Source organism: Macaca thibetana, chromosome 3, assembly GCF_024542745.1.
Source record: "Macaca thibetana thibetana isolate TM-01 chromosome 3, ASM2454274v1, whole genome shotgun sequence".
Classification (NCBI taxonomy): Eukaryota; Metazoa; Chordata; class Mammalia; order Primates; family Cercopithecidae; genus Macaca; species Macaca thibetana.
The window spans coordinates 38,736,704-38,757,137 of NC_065580.1; the positions used below are offsets into that span (position 1 = coordinate 38,736,704).

At 36.7% G+C, this 20,434-nt stretch overlaps 1 protein-coding gene across 1 annotated transcript in view; it reads right to left on the minus strand.

The window, feature by feature from the left end:
* The window catches only part of KCND2 (potassium voltage-gated channel subfamily D member 2), a 492,852-nt gene extending 473,746 nt beyond the window's left edge, over positions 1-19,106 (minus strand). The window contains exon 1 of the mRNA XM_050785086.1: positions 14,490-19,106. Coding sequence (XP_050641043.1) covers positions 14,490-15,604 — 1,115 coding nt within the window. The 5' untranslated portion in view covers positions 15,605-19,106. The remainder of the gene's footprint in view (positions 1-14,489) is intronic.
* Between the last annotated feature and the right edge of the window lie 1,328 nt (positions 19,107-20,434).

A 20,434-nucleotide genomic window follows, 5' to 3' on the forward strand; every position in this document is an offset into this window, starting at 1 on the left:
GCTTCTATGGGAATTTTATTTCTGTATGTAGGTAGTTGTATGTCAGAGGATATGTGGTTGAAGAAGTGGCTAGAAAGGGTTATGAGTGATACAAATTTCTAAAATTGAATGGACCTTCAAAGTAAAGGTCCACAGTAAAGATTTAAAAAAATCTTTATTCAGCATCTATGATTGGCAAAGCAATGTTCTAGGCATTGTTAAAAAATCTGTGGGGGAGATTTTAACTAAAGTGTGAAGTTCTTTGAAGAGAGAACTTTGTCAGCACGTATATTGAGGCACCTTAAAACATGACAAGGCCCCAGATAGAGCATTATAAAATTATGAACTATTAATTTTCTTATTTGGTGCCTAGGGATACTACAATTAAGCAAAAATACAATGTGAGCTTCAAAATTAAATTGTATGTGTATTGCTTCAGTGAAACAGTTTCCTCTAAACCAACTAAAATAAAGGTGAACAAGTATCAGAGATCCAATCAAAATAGATGTTGGATGAAAAGCTGGAAGCCAGTTTGTTTTTAATATTCCAAATTAAAAATGCAGGACGATGCTTCCAAGCATGGTGTGTGTGGTACTGGGCTGACGTTTATGTCTGGCCTAAGGTGAAGAAGCTAAAGAATAGCTGCTGTTCTTGGCAAGCCCACTGATCATTTCTGCAGGACAGTAGGAGGACATGTTTATTTTGTGACTCAAGGCTCAAATCTTTGGTAGAAGTGTAAGGTAACTCTTACTGGGATCCTGATAAGGGACATGAGATTAAGTACATAGATTTTTCTTTAATTTTCTCTGATATCCTCCCAGAAATACTTCGTATTTCAAAACTCAGACTTGCTTCTCAGGCCATTTTCTATTGTTGTTTGTTCTTGGTTCCTTTTTATTTTAACTAAAGGTGTTCACTTGATTTTTTTGGTTAGCCCTGGCTGTTTAAACAAATTTTTAGTGGAGTGGCCTTAATTTTATGATAGTTCCATTTTATTGAGTATTTTGCTTATTTTTATTTAGCTCTCTTGCCAATGAGGATTGAAATGTGGCAAACAAGGGGGGCAGTCAGCGGACAGCATGAAAACATAACACAGCTTACATACAAGGGATGGTGCCTGCTACAGAATAGGATTCTTTGTCCCATTGTAAGAATCAAATCATCTCCTTACCCCCACTTACTTTCTCTCTCTTTACCCTTCTTTCTCCTAGTGTCTCTCTCTCTCTCTTTCTCTCTCTTCTCTGCCCTCCCACCCCTGCCTTCCTCTCTTCCTTCATATATACTCTTTTAAGGAAGAGAGGCCTTACAAGCGGTTTATAAGACTCTTCTCTATTTATCTGACTTGGGATAAACCTGTATCATCTAACTAACCTCATTTCAAGTGAAGATTTCAAACCTGTCACATCAGGCCTCCTGATCTTAACTAAGTGACATTTAGGTTTGCATGAAGTTATGTTTATCAGGGCTTCTATGATCATATCGTAACGTTTGACTATAGGTTTCATCTTTTTACCAAACCTGATGTTCAAAAATCCTGTAACCACAACTAATTAGACAGCATCCTCCAATACAGGAAGTGAATTGCAATTTCTGGCCATATTAATCTTCAGTCAGCCTTTTGTAAGACAGTTCTCATTATACCTGGACCTCATGAGAAAAAGTTTATTGTATATTTCATATATCTATCAAGAAAGAACATGAAATCATTTTGGACAAGCTAACATCCATGAAAAGCCAATTAAACATCTCAACATCAAATCAGCCATTCAGTGGATTTTTACATAAAATGTCCCTTAAGCTCAATTATAATCTAAGAATCCACCAGTAATTTGTTTTCTATCTTTAGGTCCTGCACATTTGAAATCCCTTACATGTGATTAAAAATTATCTTCTTTGGAAAGTAAATCCTTTCAAATCAACTTCTGTGTATATAAAAGAAAGTAAAAGGAGAAAAAACATACCCAAAGAATATTCTAGTTTCATGAGATTTAGAGTGTCTTCATACTTTGTGTTGTCTTATTTTTCATAAGCTCCTCCTATGTTCAGAGGCTTTTATCTAATTTCATTTTCTTTACTTTTATTATGAGCAATTGGTCCATTATCTTGTGCCTCCACTAAGGAAAGCTCAGCCTATCTATCCTTGACAATGTTAGAAAATCAGTAGCTTTAAAAGTTCACAATCCTAAATTCCCAAAAGGAAGCAACCATATTTTCCTGAGTCCAGTTGGTCTCCTAAACACCAACTAATGGTTGTTATCTCTGAAACCTTATACCTTAGCACATGATAAGATACGGCTTTTGCAGTAAAGCATTGGTTTTTTATCTTTAGTCAAGACTTCTGATTTTCTATCTATAATATCTAATAAACAAAACTGAAAACAAGCACTTTAGCTACTAGATTATAGTTTTAAATGCTTTGTTGTTGTTGGGACAGAGTTTCACTCTGTCACCCAGGTTGGAGTGCAAGGGTGCAATCTCGGCTCAGTGCAACCTCTGCCTCCCAGGTTCAAGTGATTCTCCTACTTCAGTCTCCCAAGTATCTGGGATTACAGGTGCACTCCACTATGCTTGTGTATTTTCAGTAGAGACAGGATTTCACTATGCTGGCGAGGCTGGTCTTGAACGCCCAATCTCAAGTGATCCACCCACCTCTTAAAGTGGTGGGATTTTAGGTGTGAGCCACCATATCCAGCCTTAAATGGTTTGTTTTTACTGACACTCAAACTTCCAGCTCAAGTCAAAACAGGGTGATGTTAGAAATAGGCTGAGAGGGCATTCTTCAGTGGTTCTTATATTTGATGTGAGAATTGAAAATGCTGACATCATGGTTCCCACCTCCAAAGACTATTTAAATTGTTTTAGGTGAACTCCCAGAATATTCATTTTTAATAAGTATTCCAGGTAATCCTAATCCTGGTGATCCTCAGTATATATTAAGAAACATTACTCTAGATTTACTAAACTCTATATATGAATCTCACAATCATCTGAGAGTTATGTATTTTGATAATTATGTATATTTCTTATGAAAACACCTTTATATGTATACAATATTATCACTTTGCTTTATAAAAATTTGTATATGGTATAGGCAAATCAAAAATATTTCTAAATATTTTGTGAAACTACTGGTGCAGACACATTTCATTATGTTATTAAATAACCTGCTTATAATGATTTTGCTCCAAATTTCTATTAGGTAGTATTCTCTAAAAAACTCTTCATGAAGTAAGATACTTTCTTTTCTTAAATAGCTATGAAACATGTAATACTACACTTCCTGCTTTTCTTTGTCTGCCAGGAATTTCAAAGCTGATTTTATGCTCAGCAATGTTTTATTTAATGTAATTTTTATTCTCCATCATTTTCTGTCACCTTTAATACTTGATGCTTGCTTAATCATCTCTGTTTATTTGACAGTAAACTGTTCCAACTCCTCCTTGAAAATGCACAGAGTAAAAAAGTAATGCAGGAATGACTAAGTATATAATTTCAAAACAAGTCTGTCAGGATCATAAGATTTTTATAATTTGGTAACCCAAAGTCATTAAATGTTGGATTTCTAACCTAAAAATATGTTTTGTACGGTGACTCAAAATTCCAGTTTCTAAATAGGAAATTCCTTTTGATTAATGGTGTGTCATCAATCAACAACTCTTCAGTAATTATTTCCTGCCTAATTGTCTACTGGTGTGATACACTAGAGACTTATCCTAATGCAAGGCAAATATGTAGTATATTTAATACTGTTATATAGTCAATAGTAATAATATAATAGCAATCCCTCATATAGCACCTATTTGTAATGTTCTTGTGCAAATTGAAATTTAAAATGGCTTTTCCTATCTCCCACATCCCCAGATCTTCTCAAAAATATTATCATCAATAGGTTATGTCTTCCCAGAAAAATAAGACTGGGCATATAGCTATATATCAACATATGCATCAGTATATAATATTTACACATCTGTACATTTTTGTATTGATGTATATGTGTGTGCTTCCCAAAATGCATATTTGAGCACACATTATACATTCACACATATTTTAGTAATATTAAAACAATATGTTCAGATCCAAAAATTGTTAATTAGTGTGGAAAATAAAAAGGAAACAAAACTAAAAGGAATGTGAGCAGTCTATAAAGTGATTTCTTATTCATAGTTTTTGCTTAATATAGTGTATTTCAGAATATATTGCCAACATTTGCTACTTGATTGAAAAAAATCCTCCCTTTAATATTTTTAAAATAAAAAAACTTACCTTTCACTTAGATAACTATGACTGTATTTGGACTCTTTCCATAAAAATAATAAAGTTCTCTGCAAAATTGATAGGCACTTTACTTATCACTACTCTAGGACCATGCCAACCCTGAATAAAGTGAATAAAGTGTCCTATTTCCATAAGGAAGAGTCACGAGCCATTTTCTAAACTACATTCTTTTTTCTTTGTAATAAGATATTTATTGTGCTATCCTCTGAGATTTTACACCTAATTAATACAATTTTAAATCCAAAAGCAGAAATTCTATATTAAAAAAGTAATAGCAGAAAACAGATCAACATGTATACTTCTAAGTTAATTATGTTTTTCAAAACAACTTCCCTTTATTGCAAACATTAAAAAAATGCAAGGCAATCTATAAAAGATTAGAAAAATATTCATTTGAATTTCCATAATTAAGAATTTACTGAAATGGAAGCAATTTCTTTTTGACATCTATTCTTATATCCTATTTCACAGTGATGTATCCTCTTGTGAATGTCTATGAGATGTTTTGAAATTAGTGCATTTTTTCTAACTATAGTAATGTTCTAATAAAATAGACAATATGAACAAAAAGACTGTTAATTGTATATTTAGATACCATAAAGTATCTGAAAACCAATTGTCTATCAACATCAATTCTCATACCTAATTTCACAAGAATAAGTAAACTAGTCTTGTGAGATATTTTCAGGTTTGATGTTTTCCGTATTATTGACTACGATATGTTCAGCCTTGAATTTAAACAAACTGAAGATAATAAAATATTCTGCATTGTGAAAATATAAATAACAGTGTTACTACCAGAGTAAATATTTTCAGGTTGAAAAAATAAAAGGAATCCAATGACAAATCATTGAGTTGAATAAAATGCAAGTTACAACTGCTACACTTTATTTCTCAGCTCAAAAATGTCACAGTAAAAGTAATACCAGTGGAACAATATTCTTAATTTCCTATTATGTATTACATGAATTTGTTTATCTTTGTTACTAATTCAGTCTCTCATTAGATTAAAAATTACAAATAAAATACAAAGTCATCATCAGATTTTTAATGATAACATGGGGAAACTTTTAGACCTGCACATACACTGCTTGGTGATGCTGCTCTGTTATGTTTTTAATATATTGTTTAATGGTGGGGACAGGCATAAAGTAGAGAAAGAAATATAATGGGGGAACCCTCCAGTGTATTGTGCTGTAAAGAACACTGGACTTCAAATGATCTTCCAGAAATCTAACTTAGATTCTTCAACTAACTAGACCCTATAATTTTATATAAATTTCATGACTACTCTCTACCTTAGTTTCTTCAAGTATAAAATGAGAAGTTTCTACAAAATGATTTCTAACAAGCCTAGCAAGTCAAAATTCCATGACTCTAATAGTTTGAGACTAAAGCAAAAAATCAAACATTAGGAGGAGTCTGCAGGGCACATTCCTTTCTGATTCAATATTGTGCCTAATGTGCATTAGTAGGTTGATATAATTTAAGAAGAATACAAAAACAGCTAATTTGGTACAATCTAGACATATTCTCATAAGTTTGAATGTGGTATCTAAAACAATATGGAGAAGAATTTCATTTTTCCAAAGTACACTAAGATGGTATAGGGTTAGACGGCCTTAATTTCTACAGCATGATGAAAGGAAACCAGCAAATGGTTGGGGGTTGTGTGTGTGTGTGTGTGTGTGTGTGTGTGTGTGTACATGTGTGACAGCCCCCATGAATCCTAGCTTCCTTATCAGGAAATAGGCCTCTGGAAAGAACTGGGTAAGTTGCAGAATTACCTAGAGGGCAAATGTCTTCATGGAAACAGCATGCCAAAGTGAGATGCCACACTGAATTCCTCTAAATTCAAAAACTACTTTCACAATTTATCTGGAAAGCATAGCCTTTTTTTTGCATTTTTATGATGTTAATCTAATTTTTGTTTCTCCAAACCCAAGTATTTCCAATTATCCATTCATGGTTATAGTTTATTCTTCAGCACAGTGATTGTTATCAAAGCTTTGCTTCTGCAAGTTTTCATTACACATCTGCTATAAACATGGTCTCAATTTAATTCATGTTGAAAAATACATACCCTATGGCAATTTTCACAGATTTTAAGACATGTAAGCCATTTTATCTTTCAGGCTTATAAAACTAACAAAACACCCAGAGAAGATATATATGTATCTACTGCAAAGTGACAAAAAAGGAATAAAACTCCTTTAAATAGAATTCAAAATGTATGTAATATTCTTGAACACTAATATTAGAATTGACAATTGTAAGTATGCAAATCTATATTCAAAAGAAATAATTATCTGTATCAGTTCCCAAATAATTCCATATCCATTGAGCACTAGCCTTGTCTTTTCAGCTAAAATATGGAATTCAGTTTTCATTTGAACTAGATTTGTGTTGTTAGTAACAATTAAATTATGTATTAGAAAATACTCATTCTTTAGAAAATCTCCCGAATAATTGGATATAAATTGTAAGCTAAGTTAAACATGACAAACTAATGAAGGACTAAAATTTATTCATGGTAAATAAGTTAACTTTAATTTGACAATTTAAAAATGTTTTTAATTGTTTTAGAGCATGTGCTCCTTTTAATACAGAAATCATATCCTATCCCTACCATGCTCACAACTCTCTAATGGCTCCCCTTTTCATCTTAAATGAAATCAGAAGTCTTGATTATGGTCTATCACATTCTACATAGTCTAGTCCTAACTACTTTACAGATTCCATTTGCTACTAAGCCCCTTACTCCCTTTGCTTCTATTACAGGGACATTAGATGGAACTGATGAAACTTCATCCCACCTTGAAGTCTTTGTACTCCTTTTCTGTCTTCCTCTAACTCTCTTCATCCAGATAGTCAGAAAGTCATTTTATCGCTTCAAACAGCCATTGGCTTAAATTCCAACCCCTTGCAAAAGTCTTGTTTGTCCCCTATGCAAAATAGCAGGCTTGTTACCCAGATGTATTTTGTTCATAGCACTCATCTCTACGTGGCATTATATAATACATTTACTTTTTTATTTATCACTCTTCCATTATTTTAGTTTTAAATCATTCTTAAGTTGAGAAAGTTGACCTTTTGGTTACTGCTGTGGTCAATGACAGGTAGCAAGTGATCAACAAAGGTCTGTTATGTTGAATTGAACTCTGTGAGCCACAGTTTGATTCCCTGAGAGTGTATGTTACTGGTATTATTTTGGGTTTCCGAGAGCACTATTACTGATATTGTTAAAAGTGAAGAAAATGAAGAAGATGGAAGAATTAGGTCCACATAAAAGCAAAAAAGACAAGACCTTTTACTTTTAGAACAAAATCTTCCCATTCTATTTGACATTATCTCAACTGTCATCCTACTCTTTCAATGTTATTTTTTCTCATTATTAACCTCTAGTAACTCATTCCCTACTCCCCCCACACTTTTTATGATTTAGATCATTACATAACAGACTTGTCAAAATTCCCAAGGCAAAGTGGATTGCATTATGCTAGAATATATACCTACATTTATCTTTACATTTTGTAATCTGATTTTTAATTCCTTAGAATGTTAACTTCTTCCTGATAGTGATTACATTGAACTTTTCCAGACAGAAATTGCATCCATCTCCTATGCCATTTACAGCCAATATGTCCCTATTTTAAACAATTCTATTTTATGCATAAATGATGAAAAATAAGTTCCAGCTTGTGTTACTGGGTAAGAGAGAACACCTTTCTAGTGATGAAGTGTCATCGAAGTATCTGTTGACCCATGGGCTTTTTAAGCTACTCATATTTAAATAAGGAAATAGGCTTTCAAGGGAAGGCGGTATTTCTATGTTCATTCACTTATATCATGAAGCATCTCCATACGCCTCCCAGAGGCATCTGCAATTTACCTGGACTTTATCAGAAATCAAACTGATAGAGAAAATGGCAGTTGGCAGCCATTAATTCTAACCTTTGCAGAGTAGTTAGTTATGGATGAAAAAGTTGAGGTCTCACAGCCATTCCCAGTCAAAAAGAGAAAAATTAAAAGGGTAGATTTAGTAGATGAGAGGATAAAATGTTCAAATAACAAATGTAAATACTTTTAATATTGAACAAAGCAAAATAATTTGGCTTAGAGTAGCAGATTATTGCTAATGTTGAGATGGCACTGCTCCATGGCTAACGGGCTCTCCATGGCGTACAGGTGCCATCTCACACCATGATCAGCAACACACTAACATAGATATTTTCCTACATTTGAGCACCGAACTAGGTAATACCTCCCCAGAAGGTATACGCTCAAACCTCAAAAGCCTTTCAATTTAGTTAGAAAGTCAAGAGGTAAAACCATAAATTATATATAAAGATGGCACTTACTAATATCAAGCACAATTCCAACTATAGATGACGTAGGCTTGCTTAGGGGGCTGAAAAGCCTTCATGGAGAAGGTCAATGTAAAGGCTGCCTCTCAAAGGAGAAAACTAAAGGGCAAAACATTCAAAGAGCAGTGCAAATATGCACAGAAATGGTGTTTCACCCTGGGTTTTGTTTGTTTGTTTGTTTGTTTGTTTGTTTCAATATCAGATGCTATCCCACATCATCAAATCTAGCTGCAGAAGCTAGTGGGAGAGCAATGCTTATACATACATATGTACATAAATACATACATACATGTATGTGTGTGTATCCCTGCTCAGAAAACAATATAAAACATATGGAGAGTAGAAGGGAGGAAACGGAATGAATTCATTATCACAACTTTAAAGGAAAAAATATACTTCCTTTTCAGTGAATGTACTTTTCACCATTTGTGTTCTTTCAATGAAAGAAGTTAAATTGTACATTTTTAATGACTCATAGGCCAACTCTTTTAGGAAATTAGGGCAAAATAACTGAATTCCTTTGTTTTCCATCAGGCCAGGCAAAGATTCACCGTTGAGTAGTTTGCCCCCAAACGGCCTGAAAGTTCACTGGATGAGAATACAAGTTTGTATTATATCAGATGGGAACCATCATGATAAACCCCAGTGCTGTATGAATAAATGCAGAGCCAGCAGTGATATTGAGGAATGTGGAGTGAGTCACATCAATAGAACTAAGAGAGAAATGTACCACATTAATGGAATAAATAATAAATGTATTCCTTCTCTTATCCCTGTATAATCAGCAGCAGTCCCCAGATAATTATTGTAACACATTTCTAGATAATGTTTTAGGGTCTTCAGAAGAAAATGAGTATAAAAGTGAAATTTCAAAATATATTGCTGCTATCTAATTATGTAACTATGGACAAGCCACACAATTCTTAAATGTACAAAATTATAAATTTTAAATAAATTACAGGTCACTTTTCTTCTACCAGGAATGTAGAGATCAGGTAATAAGAAATTTGAACTTTAGTGGCTCACTTTCAAAGATGAGTATAATTGAGAGGAATGTTCAGAAGTAAGTGATGTAAATATAAAAATAAAATAAGATGGTTTTTCAGTAGTCTAAAGGAAAATTAAAAATAAAAAAGAATAGCATAACAGACCCACTGAAAATTAGACAATAGCATTTTCTCTAGGGGACTATGTTGAAACAACACATATTAGCCCTTTTGTGAAATACCTCTGTCTGGCAACCGAGTAAATGCTAAAGTACTAGAGGCTGGATTAACATACATATTTTAAAATTCCGCATCAAATATTGTCTCTAATTCAAGTGATGGCTAAAACAAAATGAAGACATGTAAGATTTGGTTACTTGTAATGCTAAAAGAGGAATACATAACACATTTCTCTACATTTCTTTAAAAGTTCATTTTCAGCTTCCATCAACTAACATATTCTATAAAGAACTTTACACAAATATGTCATAGTATGTCAAAATAAAAATAGATGTTACTCATACTATGGCTCTTCACCAGAAAAACAAATTTTGGTACTTCCAACCTTTTAAAGAGTTTTATATTAATGCATTAGCAATATTTATGTATAGATGTTGGCACAAGGGAAGATAATTTCACCCATTTCAGTAAAAACTTTAAGTCTCTACATAAATGATTCTGCAAGATATACTCCCAACATTACCCAAAGCTATATAATCAGAATAGTGACAGGCATCAGGAGAGTAGTATTTAAAAGTTTATCCTTCTCTTTAATAATATATAATTATAATGTTATCATATATCATAGATATGATCATATATATGCATATGATAAAGTATTTCAAAGTATGCCATTCTAAAAAAGGAACTTCCCTGACACATTGCTATGAAAATTTAAGTGAAAACTTTTCTACTTTTTTGTTGTTCCTTAAAATAGTAATTCACCAAACACACAAAAATTGAAATATGGCAATTACGCTAAGTTTTCTGGCAGCAAAGATGTAACACCACCGTATTTGTTTTAGATAAATATATGATATATATTAAATTTTTACTTTCCCAATTTGTTCTGAAATCAGAATATAATTTATATCGTTAAAATAATAAAATTTCTCTCTAAACACAAACTTTACAGAAATGCCATGTAGCAACTTTCCCATATTGAAAACTTTGATGAAAACAATTTTGTTTTAAAATTAAAGTAATAAGGATCACAAAATGACACTTCTGAAATTCTTAAGTTTTATGAGTAATATGATCCCTTCTTTTAAAGAAATTGTCTAAATGGGTAATAATCAAGACCAAGAATGCAAACATTTATATTACTTAACATAATAATAACCCTTCAATTATTTAATGTGCCACCTGGTACCACCTCTAATTTCCAGATCATGTGTATGAGGTGCAATGGTAAACTGAGGCTTGACACTGTTTAGTACATTTTTACAAAATAATTTTTGATTATTGGTGAACACTTAGAAATTTCCTAAGTTTAGTAAGATTTGAGTACTACCATCTAAATGAAAAATAACAACTGGATGTTATTTTCCAAACGACTTTAGGACAAAAGAGGAATTCCAGATTCTTTTTCTACTAAGGCAGTTAATGGCAGTAACTAGAGTTTACATTATGGAAAGGGGAGGTGGGTGGATAAAAGGGTGATTCTGGGACCTGTGAAATATGCTCAGAAAGAACGTATGAAATGGAGGAACAGATCCACCTGATTACTCAATCTAAAACTTAAAAAAAATTCTGACATTATTTTTTCTTTTTTTTTTTAACTGTGCTTTCTATGTTTCCTATTCTAGTAGGAAATGAAGTAGCCTGAAAACTATTTTTAAAGCGTTCATTTTTCTGATAGATTAACTAATGATTTATATAGTAAGCATAGTCAACTTACAGTCTAACGATATACTTGATATTTCAAGGAGCAAAAAAAATGGTTATACAAATACACCTTGGTTCTAAGACAGATACACTCAGTTCTTCAGATCATAAAACCAACTGAATATTGTCTAAAATAGTCTAGAAGCCACAGATGATTCTGCCAGTCCTGAATGACAAAGCTCTTGATTATTTATTCTCACGTAGATAATGTTCATATGAGCTGGAACTTTCGATAACCTCTGTTTATAATCATATTTTCACTTTTATTATCATTAATTGATGAACATTTAGCTCCATTAAAATTAATAGCCACAACGGAAAACTCTTGATAATCATTCAGACATAGTTGGATATTGGCTCCAACTATTATTTCCCAGAAAGTTTACACCTTACACTTCATCCTCTAAGTATAGAACTACAGCCTAAACAATAAAGTTAGGCAATGGCTTTTATTGAATATTTTGAATTATTAAATAACTGTTGAGTCACAAAGTTGGCACCAAAATGGCAGTGCTTATAAGAATCCATTTCTTCAGGGTACAATACATAATAAATATATTTTGATGAGAAATTAAAAACATTTTCCTATGAAATTCTGTTATAAAGCATATGATTTGTCAAGTGTCCATATATGTTCTCATTTTGATTACATCGACGTCTCCACATCTTAAAAGTATGACTGCTCTATTCAACCAGGATCATTAATTAGCTTAATTTCCTGAAAATTAAAATGTTCAACTTCAGTGAAGCTAAGTCTTTAAAGTAACTTCCACTTAGCTTCCAAGTTCTAAGAAAGTGTGTGTATTCAATGCTTCTAATCCACTTACTTACCTATGGAACATGTGAACTAAATCCACTGCATAGATTTTACTCTGCCATTATAATTCAATTTCTTAAATATTTTCAAAAATAGGTGCTTTTAAGTATTTTATTTACATAATAAAAAATTGTCACTAATGTTTAATGTTGCCTCATTTTTTTTTCCTGAAAACAAAAATAAGCTTCAAAATAAAATAAAAATTGGAAAGTCATTCCCAGAAACAAGTTTTAAAACAATGCTAACTTCTCAAGTCTATTACAGAACTATTAGCTACACGAAATTAGAATTCTCATCAACATTCTTTTTATACCTATATTCAATCATATAGACACTATATAGCATTAAAATGACACTCTGATACCTCAAGAAACACAGCCATATATAAGAAATGTTTAAAGTGTATTTCATTTTAATAGTTTTCCCTTCCTATTAAAACCGAATCTTCTTTTTTATTCAGTTGTGCTTCTAATTTGATGTCATGATAGTGATTTGTACTACCCATTTGTGCTTAATAAGGATATCCTGCTACAAAATGACAAGACAACAAAAACAAACCTCTTTGATAAAGAATAAGCACCTACACTGTGAAGGCATTCTGCATCATCCTTATCCTTATAAACTGTCACAAATTTACAAACAAGAATAAAAGGCAATACAAGAAGTAGAACATGGATTTTCACTAATTCATTTTTTTTAAATGTACCAGTAGGTCTTTAAAAAAAATATGAGACTAAATAAAAATCATAAATTATTGTATTTTTCTTTACCACAATTTATTGTTTAACCTAGCCTAAAATTCTTCATATATAAAATATTCCATTAGTTGGCCATATAACATGAGAAATTCTGTACAACACAATATGTCTAATAAAATTAAGTCGACTTTAACCACAATGTCATTTAAAGAAGCCAATTAAATTATCCAGAAACACAAAGCTTAAAGAGTAGCCTCGGGAATAACTTTTTTTCTTACAGCCATTACCAAATCCTCACTGAACTGATTACCTATGCAAGAATAGTAGCATAAAGCTGAAGAAAAGGCACTAACATCACTCCCTAGCTTATCTAAGAACTCATAAAAGTAAAAGGATCTAACCATTTTATTTTATTAGATTCTCTAATACTTAAAATGTTGCCACTTTTCTGCAGTTTGACTAACATTCTTAATCATTTGCCTCCTTTCCTTTTTTCTACTACCTAAAAAAACTTAATTCTAGCCCTAAAAGTCTATTAAAAACGTGAATTCAGAAATGTGTCCCTTTGGTTACAGAACTTCATTATACCCCCCAAAAAGAATGCACAAAAAAATTCTAAAAGGAAATTAGGACCCCAAATTTTATAATACAGCCAGCCTTGGTGACCATCCATCTTACCAGATACTGCTCTATCTTCTATGTGTATTTAATGGGTGTGGGCCCATTGCCTGATGGGATCTGTAGATTCTAAAAAAAAAAATGTGTGGATGACAGTCTTTTGCTTCTTTTTTTGAAACTATGAACCTAGAGTTTGAAATATGTTGCAAATTTAATTCCACTGCATATTGTAGAGTTGATCAGTTTCAGCTCTGATATTCTAAAACACTGAATAACCTATCAACCATAATTAAAGTGCATACATATGAATATGTGCATATATATTATAAAATACTTTGATAATTACATCTACAATCTATGTTTTACGATGTAAAATAAGAATTATGGTTCTTAGAGGAAAAATGCACACCATAAGTATCTATTCATATGAAAATAATAGTTCAAGTATACCTAGAAACTTTTCATTTAAATGCATTGAACCATTTTCTAGAAATTTCAATATACATTGTATATATTTGTGTCTTTATTAGTGCATAGATTTTGTTTTTCATTGTCATATTTTTATATATTAATATAAATATTGTTACTATTTCATATATTCAGGAATTCTAAAATTTCTTTGTATCTTTACCACTTTCAGGCATCAATGCTCAACATTTGCCAGCAATGCCTTAACACTTCAACCTGTGTATTATACTCATTTCACAGATCAAAAGAGTTTTGCCAAACCATTTAGATAATGCTTTCCTAAACTCAGGAAAGAAACCAAATGATTTCCCCGGAATTATCATGTAATCTTAATGGGTCCACAATCGCCTCACCCATACCCAACCTCCATCCCATTTCTCATTATGGCACCTACCCTAGTGTTGTCATGGTGACGATGGTATACCAGAATGCTGCAGGGATGCTGGTAAACTTGCTGGCCGAAGACCCCTTCTCTGCGTAGAACATAACTGTAGCGAAGATGATGATAGCCATGGTGAGCGAGAAAAGCAAGAAGCCCAATTCTGAGGCACAACTCTTCAGTGTGTACCCCAGGATGCGCAGGCCTTGAGAGTGGCGGGAAAATTTAAAGATCCTGAACACCCGGAAGACTCGGAGCGTGACAAAGGCTCCGCTCACGTCCTCATTGTCTGTCATCACCAGCCCAATGTAATAAGGCAGGATGGCCACCACGTCGATGATACTCATGACACTACGCACAAAACGGTAACGACTAGGCGCTGCAGCCAGGCGAAGCAAATACTCAACTGTGAAGATCATGACGCAGGCCGTGTCCAAGCAGAAGAAGGCCACCGCATACCGCTCTCCACAGGGCAGTTCTTTAATGTGACCTGGGCTTGATCCGCAGGGCACTGTTTCCACCACATTCGCGATGACAGAGACGGCAATGAAAAACCCCGTGACATAGTAGAACACCAGGGCCATCGTGCTGGTGTGGGGGTTCTCGAAGGCCCGCCAGACCCTCTGCCTTGCAGTCATGGTGGGCAAGGCGCTCTCTCCAGTGGTGTCGGTATCCGCGTCGTCCTGTAGGCGCTCGGCGTTCTCCCGCCTGCGATCCTTGTACTCCTCGTAACAGCAGTCGCCGATGATTTCCGGGATGAGGCCAAAGAAGGCCAGTTCTTCATCGTAAGCAGAGATGCACTCGTGGCGAGGATAATGGAGTTTCCCAGTGCGGTAGAAATTCAGGATGTGGCGGAAGATGTCTGGGTCACGGTCAAAGAAATACTGCTGAGTCTCTGGGTGGTAGAAAAAGTCCCTCTCAGAACTGCCCAGTAGAGTGTCTGGGTAACGTTCCAGGGTGTCCTGCCACGTCTGGAAGCGGGTTCCACTCACATTCAGCACAATGAGAGCATCTTGGGTCCTTTTCCTCTCCTGCCTCGGGGGAGCCGGCATAGGCCCCGAGGCCACAGGCATCCATCCGATGGCCGCTGCCCTTGCAAAAGGCAGCCACGCTGCTACCCCCGCCGCCATGGCTCCTTGAAGTGGAAGGAAGAAGGGTGACGAGGCGTCTACAATGGGTCAACCGAAGCAGCCACAACTCACCCACTTCCTCCAGTCAAGCAAAGTACTAGTGAGAAACGTGGTCCAGAGGTGTCACTCTTATTCCGAGATAGGGCTTCTGGTAAAGTCACAGTTCTCAGAAGGGCAAGTTTCCCTCCAAGACAAGTGTTTGGAGTAATGACAACAAAATACAACGTCTTAACAATCGCCCCCAACAGAACCTAGCCAAACCGCTTCCAGCAGGTGGGCCAGGCCACCCTCTGGCACAAATAAGCACACAGGTGCAGTCGTTTCTTCAAACAGGTGTCTTTGATTTCTCCCCTGGCACAGTCTGGATAATATGGGGTCAGTATGTGGAGTGTAGGATAGAGAAGACGAACGAGAGTCACCCAATAGAATTATTTCGACGAATTAGGGAATCCTTCCACCTACCCTTCTCACTCTTTCAAACCTTCCTTTCCAAGTAGCCCTTCCCGCCAAAGGAGTCTCAACAAGGCGACCTGTTGTTGTAGCTCAGGAGATACGGTCACAGCCGCTGCCCCACGTCTCTCTTTGGGGGTCCAGCTGCTGCTGCCTCTACTCCTCGGGCTGTATTTGCAGAGATGGAGGTGATGTGCAGTGGGTACGGTGGGGGGCGTTAATACAGATCCTCCTCCCCCACGTCTACAAACACCCTCTGTGTCTGCCAAAAGCGTTCGCCCAGTCGCCCCTTCACTCTCTTTTCAAGTTCAGCTCAGGTACAGTGTGACAGTTACAGAGCCCAGGAGCTGGCAGCCGCCGCCGCCGTGGCGGCAGCAGCATCTGCTTCCGCGCAGAACGCGCCGCGCCCGCAGTACATACCTGGCCAAGCGCGCGCCGGGGCTGAGTTGCATAGAGACTTTCTCCTCGCCGTGCACCCGGAAAGGGAAGAGGAGAGAAAGCAGCTCGCGAGCAGCCGAATCCGATGCGCCGAGGGAGCATAAATAAAGCTCAAGCGAGCTCTTCTCCCCCTTCCCCCATCCCTCCGTTCCTCCCTCCTCCTTTTCACCTTCCAAAAGCCAGGCGCAGGCGAGCAGAGCAGCAGCAACAAGTTCAAAAGGTGCGGGGGAGGCGAGAACGGAGGGGACTCGCTCCTGCCAACTTACTGCGGGGCCACTGTCGCGGGGACCTGGCCAGCGCGGTGCGGGGCGGCGGGGCGGCGGGGCTGCGGGGCGGCCGGGCGGGCGGCGGCGGCGCGGCGGGGCCGGGGCCGGGGCCGGCACGGGCTCTGGTCCGAGCGCGGAGGCAGAAGGCGCTCGGCAGCGCGGGGGCGCGGGAGGGCTGCTAGCTGCTTCCCCGCCAGTGGGTGGTCCTGCATCTCCCCGGGCTCCCCGCGCTGCTCTGCTAGTGCAATCAATAAATAAGGAGAAAATAAATAAATAACCGCGCGCACGCCCCGCCACGCAGGTTAGGAAAGGCGTCTCCTGCCTTTCCCTCGGCTTGACCTTTCTCCGCCCCCGCCCCCTCGGACTCCTCTCGCTCCACCCCAGCCACCCACCAGCCCCGGCGCAAAATGTCACCGAGGGAGAGCATCCAGGTGGATCTGCCGGGGAGGAAAGCGAGCCTCGGATGAACAAAGGGAAGCTTCACGCGCTGGGCTGCGGTGGTTTGGTGGAGGAGAGGAGAAAGGGGACCCGTGCCTTGCTTCTGCCTCCCGAGTCCCGGTTCAAGGCGAGCGTGGGAAAATGGGGGGAAAGAGAGCGAGAGAAGCTGGGAAGGAGAGTGAGCGGAGCGGAATGCGCAGGAATTGGTTGTCTTCTGGGGGCGACTGGAAGGCAAGACCTGCAAAGCCCCGACGCGGAATTTTTAAGTGCATTTCCTCTTTCTCTTTTTATTTATTTTCCAAACCAGATTGTTAAACGTTGCAGGGATTAATATGCCATCTGTCCAACTTGCCAAAAAATCAGAGAGTCTCCTTGGTGGAGGTCTTGACACAACTCCTTTTCCCGTCCTTTAGAATAACAGAGGGATGTGGAGCCCTTTTCTAAATGTCATCGTCAAGGGGCGTGCGTCTCTGAAAGTTTGCGTCCCCTTCATCCTCTCTGCGCATCACTGCGCATATTTAAAATAGTTAAAGTAGTTAAAGATGTTCGCATGAGGGGTAACTGAGGTGGAGAGACACAGGAAAATTGTCGCGACCAACCGTTTTGTTTTTCGCGTACCCCGCCCCCGAGTCATTACGAATCATCCTTAAAACCAAACATAACATATACAGCCACTAGATGGCGTGGATGGCGAGAAGTTAAATCTGCTCCTAAGGGTTGGATGCTTTAGGAAGGTGAAGTATCAAAATTAACTGATCCAACAGAGACTCACATCACATAAACAGCCTCAAACCCCTTCGCTGCCACCCACCTTTTTATTATTTATATGAGATTTAATACTTAGGCTTGAGTCTGCATTTGGATAGTTGTGGGATGAGAAGTGGAGAGTTTCCTTTTGAAATTCCTTTGAAAATTAAATCTAGATTACTGAATCATCATCGTCATAGTAATTAAGATCTTTGGCAATAGTGAGGCTTCATCTATATTGATTAAGAATAGTAGCCTAATTTCTACCTAAAAATTGTTTTTCATGGCTTGGTTTGACTGCCCTTGGTTTGTAAAATAAGTGGACTGTGTGTTGTACTGTACAGAAATTGACTTTTAAGCCCTAGAGATCATAGGCATGAGTGTCAACCTTGAAAATTTGAAATGGAATATGTCAAAGAAAATACATAAACTAAAAAATGAGTATAGAAAATAACCAGAGAATTTAAAATATCCTTATCATGTACAGGATTTTCTGTAGCTATACAAAGGTAATTTTTTGTTTGTTTACAGAATAGAGATTTAAGGAATACTGTGTTTAGTAATGAAGTCAGAGCTAATGCACCGTGTAAGTTTGAGGACATGGAACTGAAGACACCTGCTCTTTATCTATTTGTTTAAGTGAAAGATGCTTGTTAACCAATCTATGTAGCCTGCATACCTGAAAACAAACACACAAGCATGTTACCTGGAAAATGGAAATGAGGGGCTTACTACCAATTAATATAAGAAAACCAACTCCTCCTTAGTCCAGACAGTAAGGTGGCACTATGACAGGTGCTGGGTATGGAATCCAGAGGGTGGAGAGCCATGAATATTTAATCAATGCCAATAATGGCATGCTTTCCTGTAAAGATGAGGCGAGGAACCTAAATAGAGCCTTTAAAACTGTGTAGGAAACTGAATACTTACAAATGGAAAAGTAGGAGTTTAACTTCACAAAAGCCCCAAAGAAGCAAGAACATAATATGTACAGTTTTTAAGAAGGTATTGGGATCTGCCCTCCCCCATCTTCAACAAGCTTCTTGATATAGTGGAAAGAATGTGGGCTGAGAACTTAAACACATCTAAATTCAAAATCTTGCTTAAGAAATTACTTACTGGCTTTGTTTCATTTGGCAAATTACTTACCTTCTATGATTAGAAATTGTAGATAATGAAATTTAACTTTTCAGGCCTGTTGTGAAGATGAAACAGGATCATACTTCTGAACACCAGTGAAATAGCACATGGAGTGAACTCAATATTGGTTCTTTCTTATTGTAATGCATAATGCTAATGCAATTCATTTTATCCAGCCCGTATTTGGAATTCCCTTAGATACTTTTGCATAGTTATGTGTTGCTTAATGACTGGGATATGTTCTGAGAAATTTGTCTTTAGGAGATTTCATCACTGTCTGAATATCATAGAGTGTACTTACACAAACTTAGGTGTATAGCCTACTACACACCTATGCTATATGGTACAGCCTCTTGCTCTTAGACTACAAACCTGTACATCATGTTACTGTACTGAATAAGAAAGCAATTTTTAACACAGTGGCAAGTATTTGAATCTCTAAACATATCTATACACAGAAAAGTTGCAGTAAAAATATAGTATAAAAGATTTTTAAGAACGGTACACCTTTATTTGGCACTTACTATGAATGGAGCTTACGGAACTGGAAGTTTCTCTGGGTGAGTCAGTGAGTAAGTGGTGAATGAATGTGAAGGTATAGGACATTACTGTACACTTCCATAGACTTTATAAACACTATATTTAGACTATGCTAAATTTATTTTTAAAATCGTATTGTTCCTTCAATATTAAATTAACCTTAACTTACTATAACTTTTTTTACTTTAAAAACTTCAATTTGTAACTTTTTGACTCTTTTGTAATAACACTTAGCTTAAAACACAACACGTTATACAGCTGTACAAAAATATTTTCTTTATATTCTTATTCTGCAAGGTTTTTTTTCTATTTTTGTACCTTTTTTTTTTTTTTTTTTTGAGACAGAGTGTCACCCAGGCTGGAATGCAGTGGCTTGATCTCAGATCGCTGCAAGCTCCACCTCCCAGGTTCAGGCCATTCTCCTGCCTCAGCCTCCCAAGTAACTGGGACTCAGGCACCCGCCACCACACCCAGCTTAATTTTTTGTATTTTCAGTAGAGATGGGGTTTCACCGTGTTAGCCAGAATGATCTCCATCTTGACCTCGTGATCCGCCTGCCTCGGCCTCCCAAAGTACTGAGTATTTTTGTACTTTTTAAAAACTTTTTAAATGTTTTGTTAAAAACTAGGACACAATTACATTAGCACAGACCTACACAGGGGCAGGATTATCAGTATTACTATTTTCCGTATCCACATCTTTTCCTACTGAATGTTCTTCATTCTGTCTGCAGAGACAGTAACACCCGTGGAACTTTCATCTCCTATCATACCAATGCCGCCTTCTTGAATACCTCTTGAAAGAGCCTGCT